Consider the following 15,765-nt stretch of genomic DNA (forward strand, 5'->3'; position numbering starts at 1 on the left):
TTTGCTCTCTTAAGGACTGCCACACTTATCAGAGTAGCCGTCCATGGTATTTTCAGTGTACGTCTGTGCAGCCACATTTCAAAGGCCTCCAAACGATTAATGGTCGATATTTTTAATATCCATGCTTCGACAACATACAAGAGGACTGACCAAATGTAACATTTAATCATGCGCTTTCGAAGTTTAAGTTGCAAGTTATCATTAAGTACAGAAGAATGACCTCATTTTTAAAAATGTCGTGCGGGCTATCTCGATTCTACATTTTATCTCTTTATCTGGATCTAGTTGTTCAGTAATATGGCAACCAAGATATTTAAAACTGGGTACTCTTTGAATTGTATGACCATCAACATATAACTGTGAATCTTGATGGGCCAAACGGCTAATTACCATGTATTTTGTTTTTGAACAGTTTATGTTTAGGCCAAACTCTCTTCTCTCTTCCCACTGTGTCAATGGCATTTAAAAGGTGATATAATCTATTCATATCATCACTTGAAATAACTGTATCGTCTGCATATCTGATTGTATTTATCAGAATTCCATTAACTTTCACACCCCATTCCAAAATATAGCGCTTCCTTAAATATTCTATCTGAATATAAATTGAATAACAGTGGGGACAATATACAACCCCGTCTGACACCTCTTTGTATTTTGCATATTTCTGTTGATTTTCTTTTTATGAAAGCTGTCGCTGTTTGACGCCAGTATAATTTTTCTATGATTCGTACATCTTGACTATCAACTCCTTAATTCTTTAATATTTTAATTAATTTGTGATGTTGTACTCGATCAAAGGCCTTCTCATAGTCAATAAATACAGCAAATACGTCTTTCCTTTGATGTCGACATTTCTGCAATAATACATGTAGTGCAAAGAGTGCGACCCGGGTTCCCAGTCTATTTCTGAAGCAAAATTGTGTTTCATCCTGGTCTTCTTCACATTTACCTTTGATTCTACTGTAAATGATACGTAGGAAGATTTTCAAAGCGTGGCTCATGTGGTTCTAAGACCACAGTTGACAAATTTGAAAATTTATCTTGTTTTATTGCAATAAAATTTTTTTGATGGTCTTTCCGGGCCCCATTAAAATGCGGGCCCGAGGCAGGTGCCTCACTGGCCTAGTGGTAAAATAGGCCCTGGATGGAAGACCAGGTCTTGGAGGACATAAAAAGACTGAAAGTGCAAATATGGAGACATAAAATACAGGACCGGGATATATGGAGGAAAATAACAGAGGACGCTAAGAGGAACCCTAGATTAAACGAGTTAACTAACTGGAGAGAAGAAAGAATATTGGAGTGACTCGCCACAATAAATGAGTCAATGAGCTCAGTAAGAGCGGCTCCAACTCCGCACGGAGTGTATAGCCTGTATATATAATACAGATAATTCACTCTATCTTTAATAAAATCTAAATTATAATTTCTTGAAACTATCTGAATGCATTTTCAGATATAAAAACCAAATAAATAATATCTAATCATGTTTCCGATGTTTCTTATTCTTTTGCACCGTCCCCTGTAAAACCTAACTTCAGTAGAATCCACTACTTGCGACATCTAGTAGAGGAATTAACACTATAATTATAGTTTCCAATCAATTTTCCAATAAAGTATAATTTTGATTATTTAAATTATATTTTTTTTAACCATTTTGTTATATTATTCTACTATTCATCACAAGATAAAAATAAAAATGTTTAAGTTTAAGCTTAGCTATTATAAAAATTGTTGGTTATGAGACGACGGCCGCTACAAATAAACTGAAATAAAAAGAAGAATTTAAAAATGGTTGATACTTAGACAAGGAAAGAGAGAAACTCTTTTTTCCTTGTCTAAGGGTTGATAAACAACAGATTGATGAATGATTGATTGATGATTGATGTTGATTCTGTCATATTGTTTTTGTTAGTTTGTTGCCGGTTTATAGAGGAAAAATATTATATTGTAGAAGTAGAATAGTAGTTAATACAAACCTGAAAGAATATTAGATTATAAGGATGGCTGACAAATTTGAAGAGTTATATCAAAAGTATAATCTTTTATCCAGCGCTAAGGAAAACATTACAGAGGTTAAAAATTAAAGGTTAATTTTTAATAAAAAATATACTTATATTTTGAATATATTTCAGCTTTCTGATGAATACCTGGAATGTATAGAACATGCCAAAGGTACAGACAAGGAAAAGAAATTAGCGGCACAAATTATTGCCCAATATTTCAAACATTTTCCACAACATAATGAAAAAGCTTTAAGTGCCGTCTTTGATCTTTGTGAAGATGGTGACACATCGGTAATTAACAAATTTAATTCTTAACACGTTTTGTGCCCATCTTGAAAAAGCGCCAATTGGCTGGTACCACAGTATTGTACATAAATCGTTCATTTATTAACACAATACTACTCTGCCCTGCTTAGCCAAAAAGCCGTATCTACAGAGACATCACATTTGAGTATAATCGATTTTTGTTCGAAGTATTCGTATACATTTACACAGGATACGGCATAAGATGCGGTGTGTTTAATGTGTTTTGGCTTAACTTACGTCATTTTTAGTAAGTAAATAAGATAGATATGCACATTTGGTTTAGAAAGGAGTAAAAATTTAATTTTTTCAGATTTTTGCAGATATGGCGTTTTCGCTAAGCATGGCAGTACTGCGGTACCTTTGATAAAACCTTAGTGATGCTCACATTGTACTCACAGTCACTAAAATTAGTAGAGAAGATGTCGACTTTGGTATTAAGACCTCTCGCATTTTGATAGTAAACAGATACGGAGTTACTGCTGGGTGCATTCAGTTTAACGGAATCATTTTAGGTACATTGTTAAAATATTTAATACGAACCTTTTCGCCAGCTGAAAGCCTCAGAGTCAATTCTTCTTTTACTTTCTTAAAGTATTCCACCTGTTTTGGAGTTCGATCAAATGAAATTGAAACAGCAGTCAATGATGGTTTGTTCTTGATTTTCTTCGCGTTTTTGATAGCAAAAATAACCTCAGATTCATTATTTAATGTAATTTTTATAGGACGTTTCTTTTCAGGTGCAAATTTACCAAGTCTAAACGGTTTAAGGGTGTTAATGTTGATGTTGGGATTAACTACGCCGAGTACTTCCGCAACTTTGTTTCTGTCAGTATTATTCTTGATATCCGAGGCTTCATTATGATCTGATTCATCAAGGCCATATATTATTAGATTGCATTTACGCTTTTGGCATTCCGCTATCTCATTAACAATATCTTCAAAATTCGGCGCTATGTCGGTATTACTCAGTTTGGTAGTGTTGCTTTGGATGGATTTCAGATCTTTAATTTCATCGCGAAGACTAACTATTAATGTTTTGAGCTCTTTGATGTCGTTTTTTATGTCTCTACATCCAATGCAAGACCAATCATAACCTTTATTCATTGCCATTACCCTGATTTCCGAGGTCGAAACATCCACACAAGTGTTCTTAAACCACTTCTTGCAGATAGAGCATTGCAACATCTGTAATTTATCTTGAACTTTTGTGTTACAGCAGGAACAAATGTTGTTTGGCATATTTCCAGAATGACAATAATAATAAATTTTTTGAACCAACTAACCGTATACTTCTCACAATCTGGCAACGTCGCTCAAAGCTTCAACGAGAAAATGATCCAAGTACATCTTATAACCTCTTTTTACACGAACGTCCACTATTTCATTTTTATATCTGTTCTGTACTAATACTAGGTCAATCATGTTTTCTTAATATTCTGTTTTTTATTCATTCACTTATTCCATTAATCACGTGATGTTTTTTTTGCATTTTTTAACCCCCCTCCCCCTTGGTGATACATGGTGTGGTTTAAGACCATCTATATCATGTGTATATTGACTTGTCGTGATGTTTTTATGGACCCCTCCCCACCTTTCGAGCCTCACGTGGTTAATGGACAGCCCCTTATGTTGGATAATAAAAAAGTTAGGTACTTTAACAACTAGTCTTGTTTTTCATCATTACAGGGCGTTTTTAAATAAGTGTGGCAAACTTTAAGGGGTAATTCTGCATGAAAAATAATGACAGTTTGCTTTATAAATGCATGTCCGCAAATGCTTCGTTTCCGAAATAGTGGGTGTTGAGATTTTTCATACATACTGACGATTTATTTGTTGCTATAGAGCCTGTTGGATATGCAAATGAAATTTGGTGAGTTTTAAGAGGTAGTTATTGTGCATTTTTGACATACAATTAAGAATTTTATGTTCACCATTGGCCACGAGCGTAGCCAGGGGGGGTTTTGGGGGTTCAAACCTCCCCCCGAAAAGTTAAGATATTAACATATTTCAAATTTTAATTATGAATATAAAGGTTATTTTATGTAGTTTTAGTCGTTTTACTTTTTTGAACCCCCTCCGAAACTAAAACCTGGCTACGCCTGTGCCATTGGCGCACATAAGGGTCATATTACCTGTATTCGCCAAACCACCAGCTACGACAAAGATCAAGAGTGGCTGATGTAGTAGAGAGAATAGCAACACTAAAATGGAACTGGGAAGGTCATGTGGCTCGAATGACAGATAACAGATGGACAAAGAGGATACAAGAAATGATGCCAACCGAAGCAGAGGGCGCCAACCAACACGTTACACTGATGATCTAAAATGTTGTCATAGGAATTGGATGCAAGAGACACAAGATCAAAATGGAAAGATGGAAAATTGTGAGGGATATCTATGTCCAGCAATGGACAAGAGAAGATTGAATGATGTGTTCATTGTTTGCCAAATTTGTAAATAGAACTGAACAAAAAATTAAAAGATTGGGGTAATTTTGTCAGAAATTAGTGCCTGTTTTTCATGCCAGTGGCAGTGGGTGTATTTTTAACAAGAGTTTTGGGCAATCTTTAAAAGTGAGGCATTACATGGATTAAGGCTAGAAATCCTTGTTATGTTATTTCTTTTTTTTTCAGATACGAATAAGTGCCATTATGTTCCTGCCAATGTTATGTAAACATTCTAAAGAAATTGCTACAGTGGTAGCTGATATTTTAGCTCAACTGATGATCCTGTTAGATCAACAACAAGAATTTAATGTTACTTGCAATTCTCTGGATCAGGTATTCAAAGAGTACCCATTACAAACATTAAAAGCCTTGTTTGCTCAGATATATGCAGCCGAACCAACTACTAGGGAAAATGCTGTCAAATACATATACAAAAAGATGATCAAATTAGATGATAAAGTTACAGCTATATGTACTGACTTACTTATAGAGGAAGGGAAGAAGATACTACAGGTAATTATGCATTTTTGTTCTATTTCTCCAATGGCACTACAGGCCAAGTTGGACCCTGGCCTCCTCCAGTTAGCCACCCTCAGTACCTATTTACCATGGGTTCTCACTTGGTGTATCCACCGCATCCTTGGTCTTCATATTGGTATACACTGGTATACATGTCCCGCCATAGTTCCACTAATTGTACTAGGTGTTCTGTTATTATCTATTTTAAAAAGGCTCTCAGAGTTAAAGGCGAACACACCAAATATTTGAAAATCATGCGTGGAGTGAGGCAAGGCTGTATTTTGTCTCCTCTAATCTTTAATCTCTACTCTGAAAGAATATTAAATATAAAGAATATTAAATAAATTTGATCGAAGCTTTAACATCAGATATGCAGATGGCACTATAGTATTTGCGGACAATTTAGAAGACCTACAAGTCCTTATGAACAGAATCACATATTACAGTCAACAATATGAACTCGATGTAATAGTAAAGAAGACAAAGCTTATGGTCATTAGCAAGAAAAAGATAGAAGGTCAACTCTCATCATCATCATTCTCTTTGCTTTATCCCTATGCGGGGTCGGCTTCCCTAATTGCATTTCTCCACACAATTCTATCTTGGGTCATATCAATATTAATCCTCTTTACCAACATGTCCTGCGTAATCGTCTCCCCCACGTCTTCTTTGGTCTTCCTCTCCTACACCTTCCAGGAATCTGCACTTCAGCTATTCTTCGTATTAGGTGATTAACGTCTCGACGTTGAACATGACCAGACCATCTCAACCTATGCTCTTTCGTTTTGGCATCAATTGGTGCCACACCTAGACTTCCCCTAATATGCTTACTTTTGATTTTATCCTTTTTTGTCACTCCACTCATCCATCTAAGCATTCTCATTTCTGCCACATGCATTCGTTGTTCCTCTTTTTCACCGCCCAACATTCAGTTCCGTACATCATAGCCGGCCTTATGGAAGTTTTATAGAATTTTCCCTTCAACTTTATTGGAACTTTCCTGTCACACAACACACCACTCGGCTCCTTCCACTTCATCCATCCAGCCCTAATTCTATTGCATGCATCTTTTGTTCTAAGTCTCTCACTATTTCCTACTAACACGACATCATCAGCATACATTAAGCACCATGGAATGTTACCCTGTAGTTTCGCTGTTATGTATCTGGTCCAAAACTAATGAGAATAAATCGCTGGTGCCTATGATTAATGTGATTCCTAATACATTTCCAGTGAAAATAATAACTCTTTGATAAGTGTTAGCGATACAATTTTTTTTATATGCGTGTCCGCGAAGATTATAACTTCCAACATATTTATAACGAAAAGATTTAGTTCATAATAGATGCCGACGAAAACAATTATTTCCGTTTCTGTTTCTGCCGACGAAAACAATTATTTCTGAGAACTTTTTAGTACATATGTAATTATAATTTTCATGGACCCACAAACAGAAATGATGTTTTTTGCTGATACTCCTCAAAATATAAATTTTTTTCGCTAACGCTTTATTAGGGATTATAATTTACACAATCATATAATCGAAAATAATATTTTTCGCGGCGTTCATTGAAAGTTCTACTCTTAACGGCATTTTTCGGAGTTATACTTTTCGTAGGCGGCGGCGAAATACGGACTAAGCACTGAGCCTTGTTGCAATTCTAGTTTCACATGAAATTTATCAGTCTCTCCCACACCTGTCCTAACACTAGTCGTTACTCCCTCATGCATATCCCTCACAATATTTACATATTCACCAGGGACTCCTTTCTTATTGAGTGCCCACCACAAAATCTCTCGAGGAACTCTATCATATGCTTTCTCAAGATCAATGAACACCATATGAGCGCTTGTTTCTTTACTCCTGTATTTTTCCATCAACTGCCTTATAATGAAAATTGCATCTGTTGTTGATCTGCCCTGCATAAAGCCACATTGATTCTCGGATATTTCGGTCTCTTCACATATCCGTCTATCAATTACTCTTTCCCATATTTTCATGGTGCGGCTAAGCAGTTTTATAGCCCTGTAGTTTGTACATTGGTGTATATCTGCCTTGTTTTTGTAGACAGGTAGTAGTATACTGCTTCTCCATTCGTCTTGCATTTGTCCTACTTCCATAATTCTATTAAATAACCCTGCTAGCCACCTTGTTCCTGTCTCTCCCAATGCTCTTTATACTTCCCCAGGAATATCATCTGGTCCTACCGCTTTTCCTTTCTTTATTTTTTGAAGCACTTGAGCCACTTCCTCGTTTGTTATTTTGGTGACCATTGCTGCTACTGTCTCCGTTGACTCCACAGGCTGTCTGTCAAATTCTTCATTTAATAAGCTGTCAAAGTACTTTCTCCATCTCTTTTTGACATCCTTTTCGTGAACTAGTATTTTATTATTTTCATCTCGGATACATCTAATCTGATTAAAATCTTTTGCTTTCTTTGCTCTCTGTTTGGCTATTTTATATATCTTCGTTTCGCCTTCCCTGGTATCAAGTTGATCATATAAGTTTGAATACGCTTCTGCTTTGGCTTTTGCTACTGCTACTTTCGCTTCCTTTTTCGCGACCATATAGTTTTGAAGATCTGTGTCGGATCTGGTTTCTTGCCACTTTTTATATAATTTTCCCTTCTCTTTTATTTTTCCTTGTACTTCGTTTGACCACCACCAAGTCTCTTTATCCTCAAACTTTTTTCCTGACGTTTTCCTAAGTATTTCAATAGCAGTCTCTCTAATACTACTGGCCATCTTTCTCCAAATTGTATTAGGGCTTCCTTTCATATTCCAACATATTTTGTCTACTATTCTTTCCCTGAATAGACCTTCTTTCTCATCTTTTAGCATCCACCACTTGATTTTTTGTGGTCCTCTCCGATATTTTGGTTTAACTTCATTTTTTACTTCGATATCCAGAACAAGCAGCTTATGTTGTTGGCTTACTGTCTCAGTAACTATTACCTTGCAGTCCTTGCATTCAGTCTCTCTAATACTACTGGTCATCTTTCTCCAAATTGTATTAGGGCTTCCTTTCATATTCCAACATATTTTGTCTACTATTCTTTCCCTGAATAGACCTTCTTTCTCTGAATAGACCTTCTTTCTCATCTTTTAGCATCCACCACTTGATTTTTTGTGGTCCTCTCCGATATTTTGGTTTAACTTCACTTTTTACTTCGATATCCAGAACAAGCAGCTTATGTTGTTGGCTTACTGTCTCAGTAACTATTACCTTGCAGTCCTTGCATTCACGTATGTCTTCTTTCCTTACCATGAAATAGTCTATTTGGGATTGATGTTGTACACTTTTGTACGTAATAAGATGAGTTTCTCTCTTTTTAAAGAATGTGTTAGCAATCGCCATATCTAGTGCTGTTGCTAATTCAAGCATATCATCTCCAGCTTTATTTGTAGTTCCAAAGCCTAATCCCCCATGTATTGCTTCGTATCCTGCCTTGGCTTGGCCCACATGTGCATTGAAATCACCTCCTATTATATACACTCCTGGCCAAAAAAACCGGGACACCTTCAAAATGGGTCATTTTTGATATCTCGAATCTCCTTAACCTGTTGCCCGATTTTAGTGATTTTTTTAATATGTTATTGCCTTATTCTCTAAGAATATGGATGTAGTAATAGTGTTGCTGAACAGGTAAATGTCATTGTATACCTGGTGTAACAATAATACTGTGTTTTTTCATGAAAGTTCTTAACACCATGTGGAATATTCTAGCATTTAAAAAATGTTGAAATTAAAACTCAATTGTAGCCTTAGCCTTTCTTAACATTCTGCTTTTTGACTCATCACTTATGTTGGAGAATGAAAAAGTTAGGTACTTTGACAACTAGCAACGTTTTTCATCAATACAGGGTGTTTCTAAATAAGTGCGACAAACTTTAAGGGTAATTCTGCATAAAAAACGCCTAACTTTTTTATTAGCCAACATAAGCGAATGAATCAAAAAGCAAAATGTTAAGATAACCTAAGGTTCCAGCTGAGTTTTAATTTCAATATTTTATATACGCTAGAATATTCCACAGGGTGTTCCAAACTTTGAGGAAAAAACACACTATCATTGTTACACCCGGTATACAATGACACTTATCTGTTTAGCAACAATATTATTGCATAGATATTCTTGAAGAATAAAGCTATAACCTATTAAAAAAATCACTAAAATCGGACAACAGGTTTAGGAAATACGAGACATTAAAAATGTCCCATTTTTAAGGTGGTGCGTTAATTTTGGCGCTTAGTGTATATTTGGTTAAATATAATAACTAATTTTCCCATGGGGGAAAGCTGCAATCTCTCCTGTACTGTGTAGGAATAATGTATCTAGGAGCAGTTCATGTCTTTGCAGGTACATAGCATGTCTCTACAAGCAAGACTCTTCTGTGCTTGTAGTGACAGAGCTCAGTTCAATCAGAGCACATTTAGTGCTATATAGTAAACAGTGTCATGTATTCAGTATTACTATGTTGAAAGTGAAGAAATCCTAACATGAATCACAACTTAAAAAACAGATTTAAAACTTGTTTGAAAATTCCTGATGCTCGTTCTTTTCATCCAATCGTACCAATCTCAAAAAATAAAGCCAAATGTTTTAAAACATCCCAGGCAACTAAATATTTAGAATTTGTTACCTACCTTTAGTGTTATCTAACTTTCCCTAAGTGAAAATGATGTAATAGCCTGTGTGTATGATGGAAAGTGGTGGCTAGGGGTAATACAAACTGTTAGCATTGAACATAATGACTTCTATGTGCACTTTTTTGAACCTTCTGGACCCAGAACATCATTTAAGTGCTCATGATGAATCTTGCGTGCTTTTTCATAAAATCTTGAGGAAAATCACACCTTCAGAACTAAAAACAGCAGCTGGACGCAATGTTAACATATCTCAAGATTTATGTGATGTCATATCCCAACTTCTGAACTGCGAAAATTAAAAATGACAGTTAATGTTTCTATAATGTACTATAGACTTGTATTTATTTTGAAATTTGGCGAAAATACATTCATTTTTATTTCATTAGACAGTTTATTTGAATTTAATAACTCTGCCAGCAAACGCCCAAATTAATGATTTTTGACCATTTTCTCAGGCCGGTAATTCCTATTTGCCTTAAGTCTACAACTAAGTTCTGCCCCTTTTTCTATTTATTAGGAGCTAACATTTAGCCAAATTTCAAATGTTTACTTGCTTCTTCATCAGAGATATAAGATATAAATTTCAAACTTTGAAATTTTTCAAAAAATTACATCTTTAAGATTATTTTTAAATGTACCTAAGTCTCAAAGCTCAAACTTTTTTCATTTTCTTTTCCAGAAAAAAATTACAAACCATTATCTGCTTGCCTTATGTTGTAAGAGAAATGCTGAAAATTGAATTTTATCAGTTTACCTTTTCAAACTTTGAGGTTCATATAAGGCCTTAAGGGTAGTTTGTAATTAAATAATGCCACAAACCATTTTTGTATTGATGAAGAACATGGCTAGTTGTCAAAGTACTTAACTTTTTCATTTTTCAACATATAAGTGAATGAGTAAAAAAGCAGAATGTTAAGAAAGGCTAAGGCTACAAAGTTTTAATTTCAATATTTTTTAAATGCTAGAATATTCCACAGGGTGTTACGAACTTTCAGGAAAAAACACAGTATTATTGTTACACCCAGTATACAATGACATTTACCTGTTCAGCAACACTATTACTACATCCATATTCTTAGAGAATAAGGCTATAACATATTAAAAAAATCACTAAAATCGGGCAACAGGTTTAGGAGATTCGAGACATGAAAAATGAGCCATTTTTAACTCCGTTTTTTTTTTGGCCAGGAGTGTAGAAGGTCAACTATGTCAACCAAATCCCTGTAGAGAGAGTGAAGCACTACAACTACCATATCAGCACCATAATAAATGAAGAATGGACCAATAACCAAGAGATAGGAGCGCGCATCGGAAAAACTAGATCCACCTTCAACCGGATGGGGGCTTTTTTCAAGAGCCACAACTTCTCTCTTGGTATGAAAGTAAGAATGATATGATGCTACATCTTTTCTGTCCGTTTTTATGGTCTTGAATCCTGGACCTTGAACCAAGATATGTGCAGAAAATTAGAAGCATTTAAGATGTGGCTATATCGAGAATACTGAAAATCCCGTGGACTGACTTGAGTCACAAATGGAGAGGTCCTCAGAAGAATGGATTCAAGGGCGGATCCAGGGAGGGGGCCATGGCCCCCTCCGAGAATTTAAAAAAAATATATAAATTTAAATATTTGCAGTTCAAATGTTTTTAGTTTTAAACACATGTATATATACAAAACAGGGGATAAGTACATATTATGTCTTCTGGACTAAAATTTAACACAAGCAGTAACGGAAACTTCAAGAATGACATAGGATGTTTGGTCAATCAAAATGTTAGAACGACCTCGACAGCCGTCAAAATCGTATAAATTTCCATATTCTTTACACACAAAGAATAAAAACGAAATGAAGCTTTACTTGGGTCACCAGCACTTGAAACAAAGGAGTTCGTTGGTACTTTCGCACCACGGGCGCCCATATAAAAATTTTCAGGGGGAGGGGCAGACGTGAAGATGTTGCTCATTATATTTTGTTTACTTTGGATAACCATATATAGTTTACCGCACCCGAGAAGCTGCTGCCATGGGTATGGGCGCCCAATGTTTCGCACATGCAAAAGGGATTGTTCTGCAATTACTGCGTTTTATTTGTCTAATGAAAAATATAGTCAGAATAAAGGGATGACAGCCCAAAGCCTTGTCACGAAACCTTTAGCATCTTTCGCCAAAATTATGGGTAAAGACGGAGCCATACACACCCATGAAGAAACATCATATCACAAGGAGTGCAGGTTGGGCTAGATTTTCTGCAAAGTTATCGCAACCCGCAAAAGTCAGTCAGTAACCAGATAGACTCTCAGAGGTCTAAACAGATATAAGAAAGTAGAGAAAGAACGACAAATAGTAGTCTATAGTGTTCTTTAGGTCGACAAAATATTCCTCTGAGAGGCCATCGTGATGATGGCCTTCTGTTTCTGGACGAAGATGCTGGAATTAGTAATGAGGGGAACTGTTCAGGTTTAAAGTCGCATCAAAAGATAAGACTTGAACAACACCTATCCACAGCATCTTCCCGAGCAACATAAATTAGTAACACCAGTCAAAATCAAATATTGATATCATGTTGTGATAAGAAATAATTGAACCAATAATGAATCAGGGTCAAAGTGCAAATTATTACTCTGTCATATTTAAAGAAACGACCGACGTATTCCACGTGGAACAGCTTTCTTTAAATTTGAGATACATACACAATAACAACATTCGTGAAGACTTTGTCGAAACGCTTATGAGAACAAAGATAATTAGTGAAAATCAACAAAGAGGGGAAGAACAAGGCCTGACAGGAGAAGCATTGGGAAAAATAAGTATTAAACTTGTTGAAAGAACTGCACTTGGATCCGAAGAAATGTGTAGGAATCGGTACTGACTTTATTAATACTTTAGTAACGATAAATTTTGAATGTCTTTATGGCACTCAAAAGTTTGTGAAAAATGCCTTAAAACTCATCATTGTAACCCTAATTTTTAAAAATTACCCCCGGTACCCCTCCCCAAAAAAGTTCGTGGCCCCTCCCGAAAGTCGGTCCTGGATCCGCCCTTGAATGGAGTGGTACTGACCACCATCAAATCTTGAAAGTTACAAAATTTCGGACACATGCGAAATGAATCCAGATATGCCCTCCTACAAGCCACCCTGAAAGGAAAAATATTTGGAAACGGGTCCAAGAAGAAGAACATCCGGGTTGAAGAACCTCAACAGGTTCAGCACAACACAACAGATGGTTCAACACAACATTGTGCAGCTTTTCTGCATTTGTCATGAATAGGCAAATCAAGAAGACTAAGGCTCTACTTATTAGGAGATCATAATTCGCCTTTGGCTTTGTGTACTTCACCTGATGAAGATGTTTTACTAACGTACTTCCCTGTAGGTTATCCTGCTACTGCTGAATGAAAATTTCTCTTTTAAAACAAGTGATTCCCATACATAAGACTCATAATGTATTCTTAGATTTATTATTTTCTAATAATCCTCGTAAAATATACGATGCAGAATTATTTTCTGCAAAATTTCTCTACAACGGAAAATTAGTTATTTGGTGCCTATTTTTGAAGATATTCTTCTTTAGTGGCGAATCGATTGAGGGTAAAATTTGATTGATCCGCGCGCATGCGCACACCGACAGTATGATATTAGTTGTTATACGGGCTCTGATTGGGTGTTGAAATTTTGAAATGATCTGTCAATAATTGTTCAATATGGAGGTTATCGGTAAACAAAAATATTGTATAATATTAGTTTTTATTGATGTGTGGACAGAAATAAAATCAAATTTATAATTATAGTGACTTTTTAAATAGTTTTGAAAAGCCGCAGGTACGTAATTCTAAATGCTTCAGTTGGAAATACCTAATAGTTTCAATACCTATCTATCTGGAAAATGTAAACAAAATAATGTAGTTACGTATTAGTAGGCAATGCTTTAATTTACATAATCTGATTACGAACAAACTTTCTACAAATCTTCATCTCATATATCGTTTTCTTACTCTATATTTTGTTGTATTTTATTTCGACAAAAATCAAACTAGTAATTTTATTAAATTCATATAAATTTATGGTGTAAACGTTTAGTTTGTGTATATTCCCACATGACGTATACGAGAGTTTGGTGCAGTTTGAAATGGCGTCAACTTTCGTACGGCGCGGTATACGTAAAGTGGGTTCAAGCCCCAAGCAAGTTATTATTTTTTTATTTTTTTTTTATAGATTTTATGATTGTAAGTATATTATTATATAATTTTTGAAGATATTCTTCTTTTTTGAAAGTGGTAGATAAGAAAGTTAGTTTGATTTTTAAATAAAATAAGTATAAATAACCTTTTAAGTATATTTACTTCGTTTAAATTACCTATTATATCATAGAAGAATATCTTCTTACGTGCTTACAAAGTACACACACATTCTTTTTTTTTTTTTTCATTCCAGGGTTTAGTTATTTGGTGCCTATTCTGGCATCAAACATCACACACTTTCATGTAATATCTTAGACTTCTTCCATTATGTTGGTAATTTATTATTCATTTAGTTATTTGATTATCATCCATTCTCTTTATATGTTGTTTCCATTTTCTTTTATTTTGTGTGTCCATTATTGTGTGAATTATTTATTGTCTTATTGTTCAATGTTCTGTGAATTGTTGTGAATATATATTTATGTACTGAAACCTGTCAAACAAAAGGTGATTTTTAATATGTAATCCTCACAGTCAATTCCTTTGTCTTATGAATTTGTAGCTTATGGTCTAGGTCAGGGGTCACCAATTGGCGGACCGCGGTCCGCAATATACCTAGTGTAATATGTAATCCTCATCTAGTGTAATATGTCCGCAATATGTAATCCTCATCCTAGTGTAATATGTCCGCAATATGTAATCCTCACAGTCAATTCCTTTGTCTTATGAATTTGTAGCTTATGGTCTAGGTCAGGGGTCACCAATTGGCGGACCGCGGTCCGCAATATACCTAGTGTTTCGCAATTTTGAAAATGTTTGGCCATGAAATTGTGTACTATGTTTGACTCAACTTATGTGTGCGAAGCCGCTTTATCAAGAATGAACTTTATTAAAAATCGGTACAGATCTCAGCTAACAGATGAATATCTCAACTCCCTAATGAGAATCAGTCACTAAACTCATTCCAAAGTTCAAACAGGTTGCACATAACAAAAATAACGTTTTTCTCCCTGATAATTTAATTTTGTTAAACGTTTTTTTCGTTATTGTTATACTTATTATAATCATTATTTTGAACTTAAGTAAACTGTAATATAACATTGTCATGTGCGTTTTTTATATTCATTTCCTCTCTACTATAATATGTTAAGTGGGAGTACTTTTCAGCCGTGCATTTAACTAAAATAAGTTTCAGATTTAATAAGTTTGCAACAAACAGCTTGCATTGAAACTAATGTAAAAACAGTGGTGTAGCTGACAGGCCCGCAGGGCCCGCAAGGCGCCTTAAAGCCTTCAAGATTTAAGGTAATTTTTTGTCGGTGGTTTCCCAAAAAGGTAATTTTTTGTCGGTGGTTCTTTTACTAGCTAAATATGATCATGTTTTAGCTAAATTAATCGATAAAAACAATAACTAAAAAAAACACATTACTTGGGCCCCCAAATACAAAACGAAGTTATAAATTTGCTGGCTCAAGAAACTGAAAACGAATTGATTAATTTAAAAAACAATGTTTTTATTCAATAATTCTTGATACCACTCAAGATATTTCGAAACACAATCAGCTTAATTTTATTTTCCGGTACCTACGTAACTTGCGATGAAAATAATTAACCTTTTAAAGCAGAAGTTGTTAAAAGTTTTTTGAGATTTATTCG

The 15,765-nt window shown here is 35.0% G+C and overlaps 1 protein-coding gene across 1 annotated transcript in view; it reads left to right on the forward strand.

The window, feature by feature from the left end:
* The first annotated feature begins 1,838 nt into the window (after nucleotides 1–1,838).
* Nucleotides 1,839–15,765, forward strand: part of LOC126893173 (apoptosis inhibitor 5-like) — a 65,598-nt gene continuing 51,671 nt past the window's right edge. The window contains exons 1-3 of the mRNA XM_050663127.1: nucleotides 1,839–2,078; nucleotides 2,139–2,300; nucleotides 4,949–5,275. Coding sequence (XP_050519084.1) covers nucleotides 2,007–2,078; nucleotides 2,139–2,300; nucleotides 4,949–5,275 — 561 coding nt within the window. The 5' untranslated portion in view covers nucleotides 1,839–2,006. The remainder of the gene's footprint in view (nucleotides 2,079–2,138; nucleotides 2,301–4,948; nucleotides 5,276–15,765) is intronic.

Source organism: Diabrotica virgifera, chromosome 10 (genome assembly GCF_917563875.1).
Source record: "Diabrotica virgifera virgifera chromosome 10, PGI_DIABVI_V3a".
In the NCBI taxonomy this organism is placed as follows: domain Eukaryota; kingdom Metazoa; phylum Arthropoda; class Insecta; order Coleoptera; family Chrysomelidae; genus Diabrotica; species Diabrotica virgifera.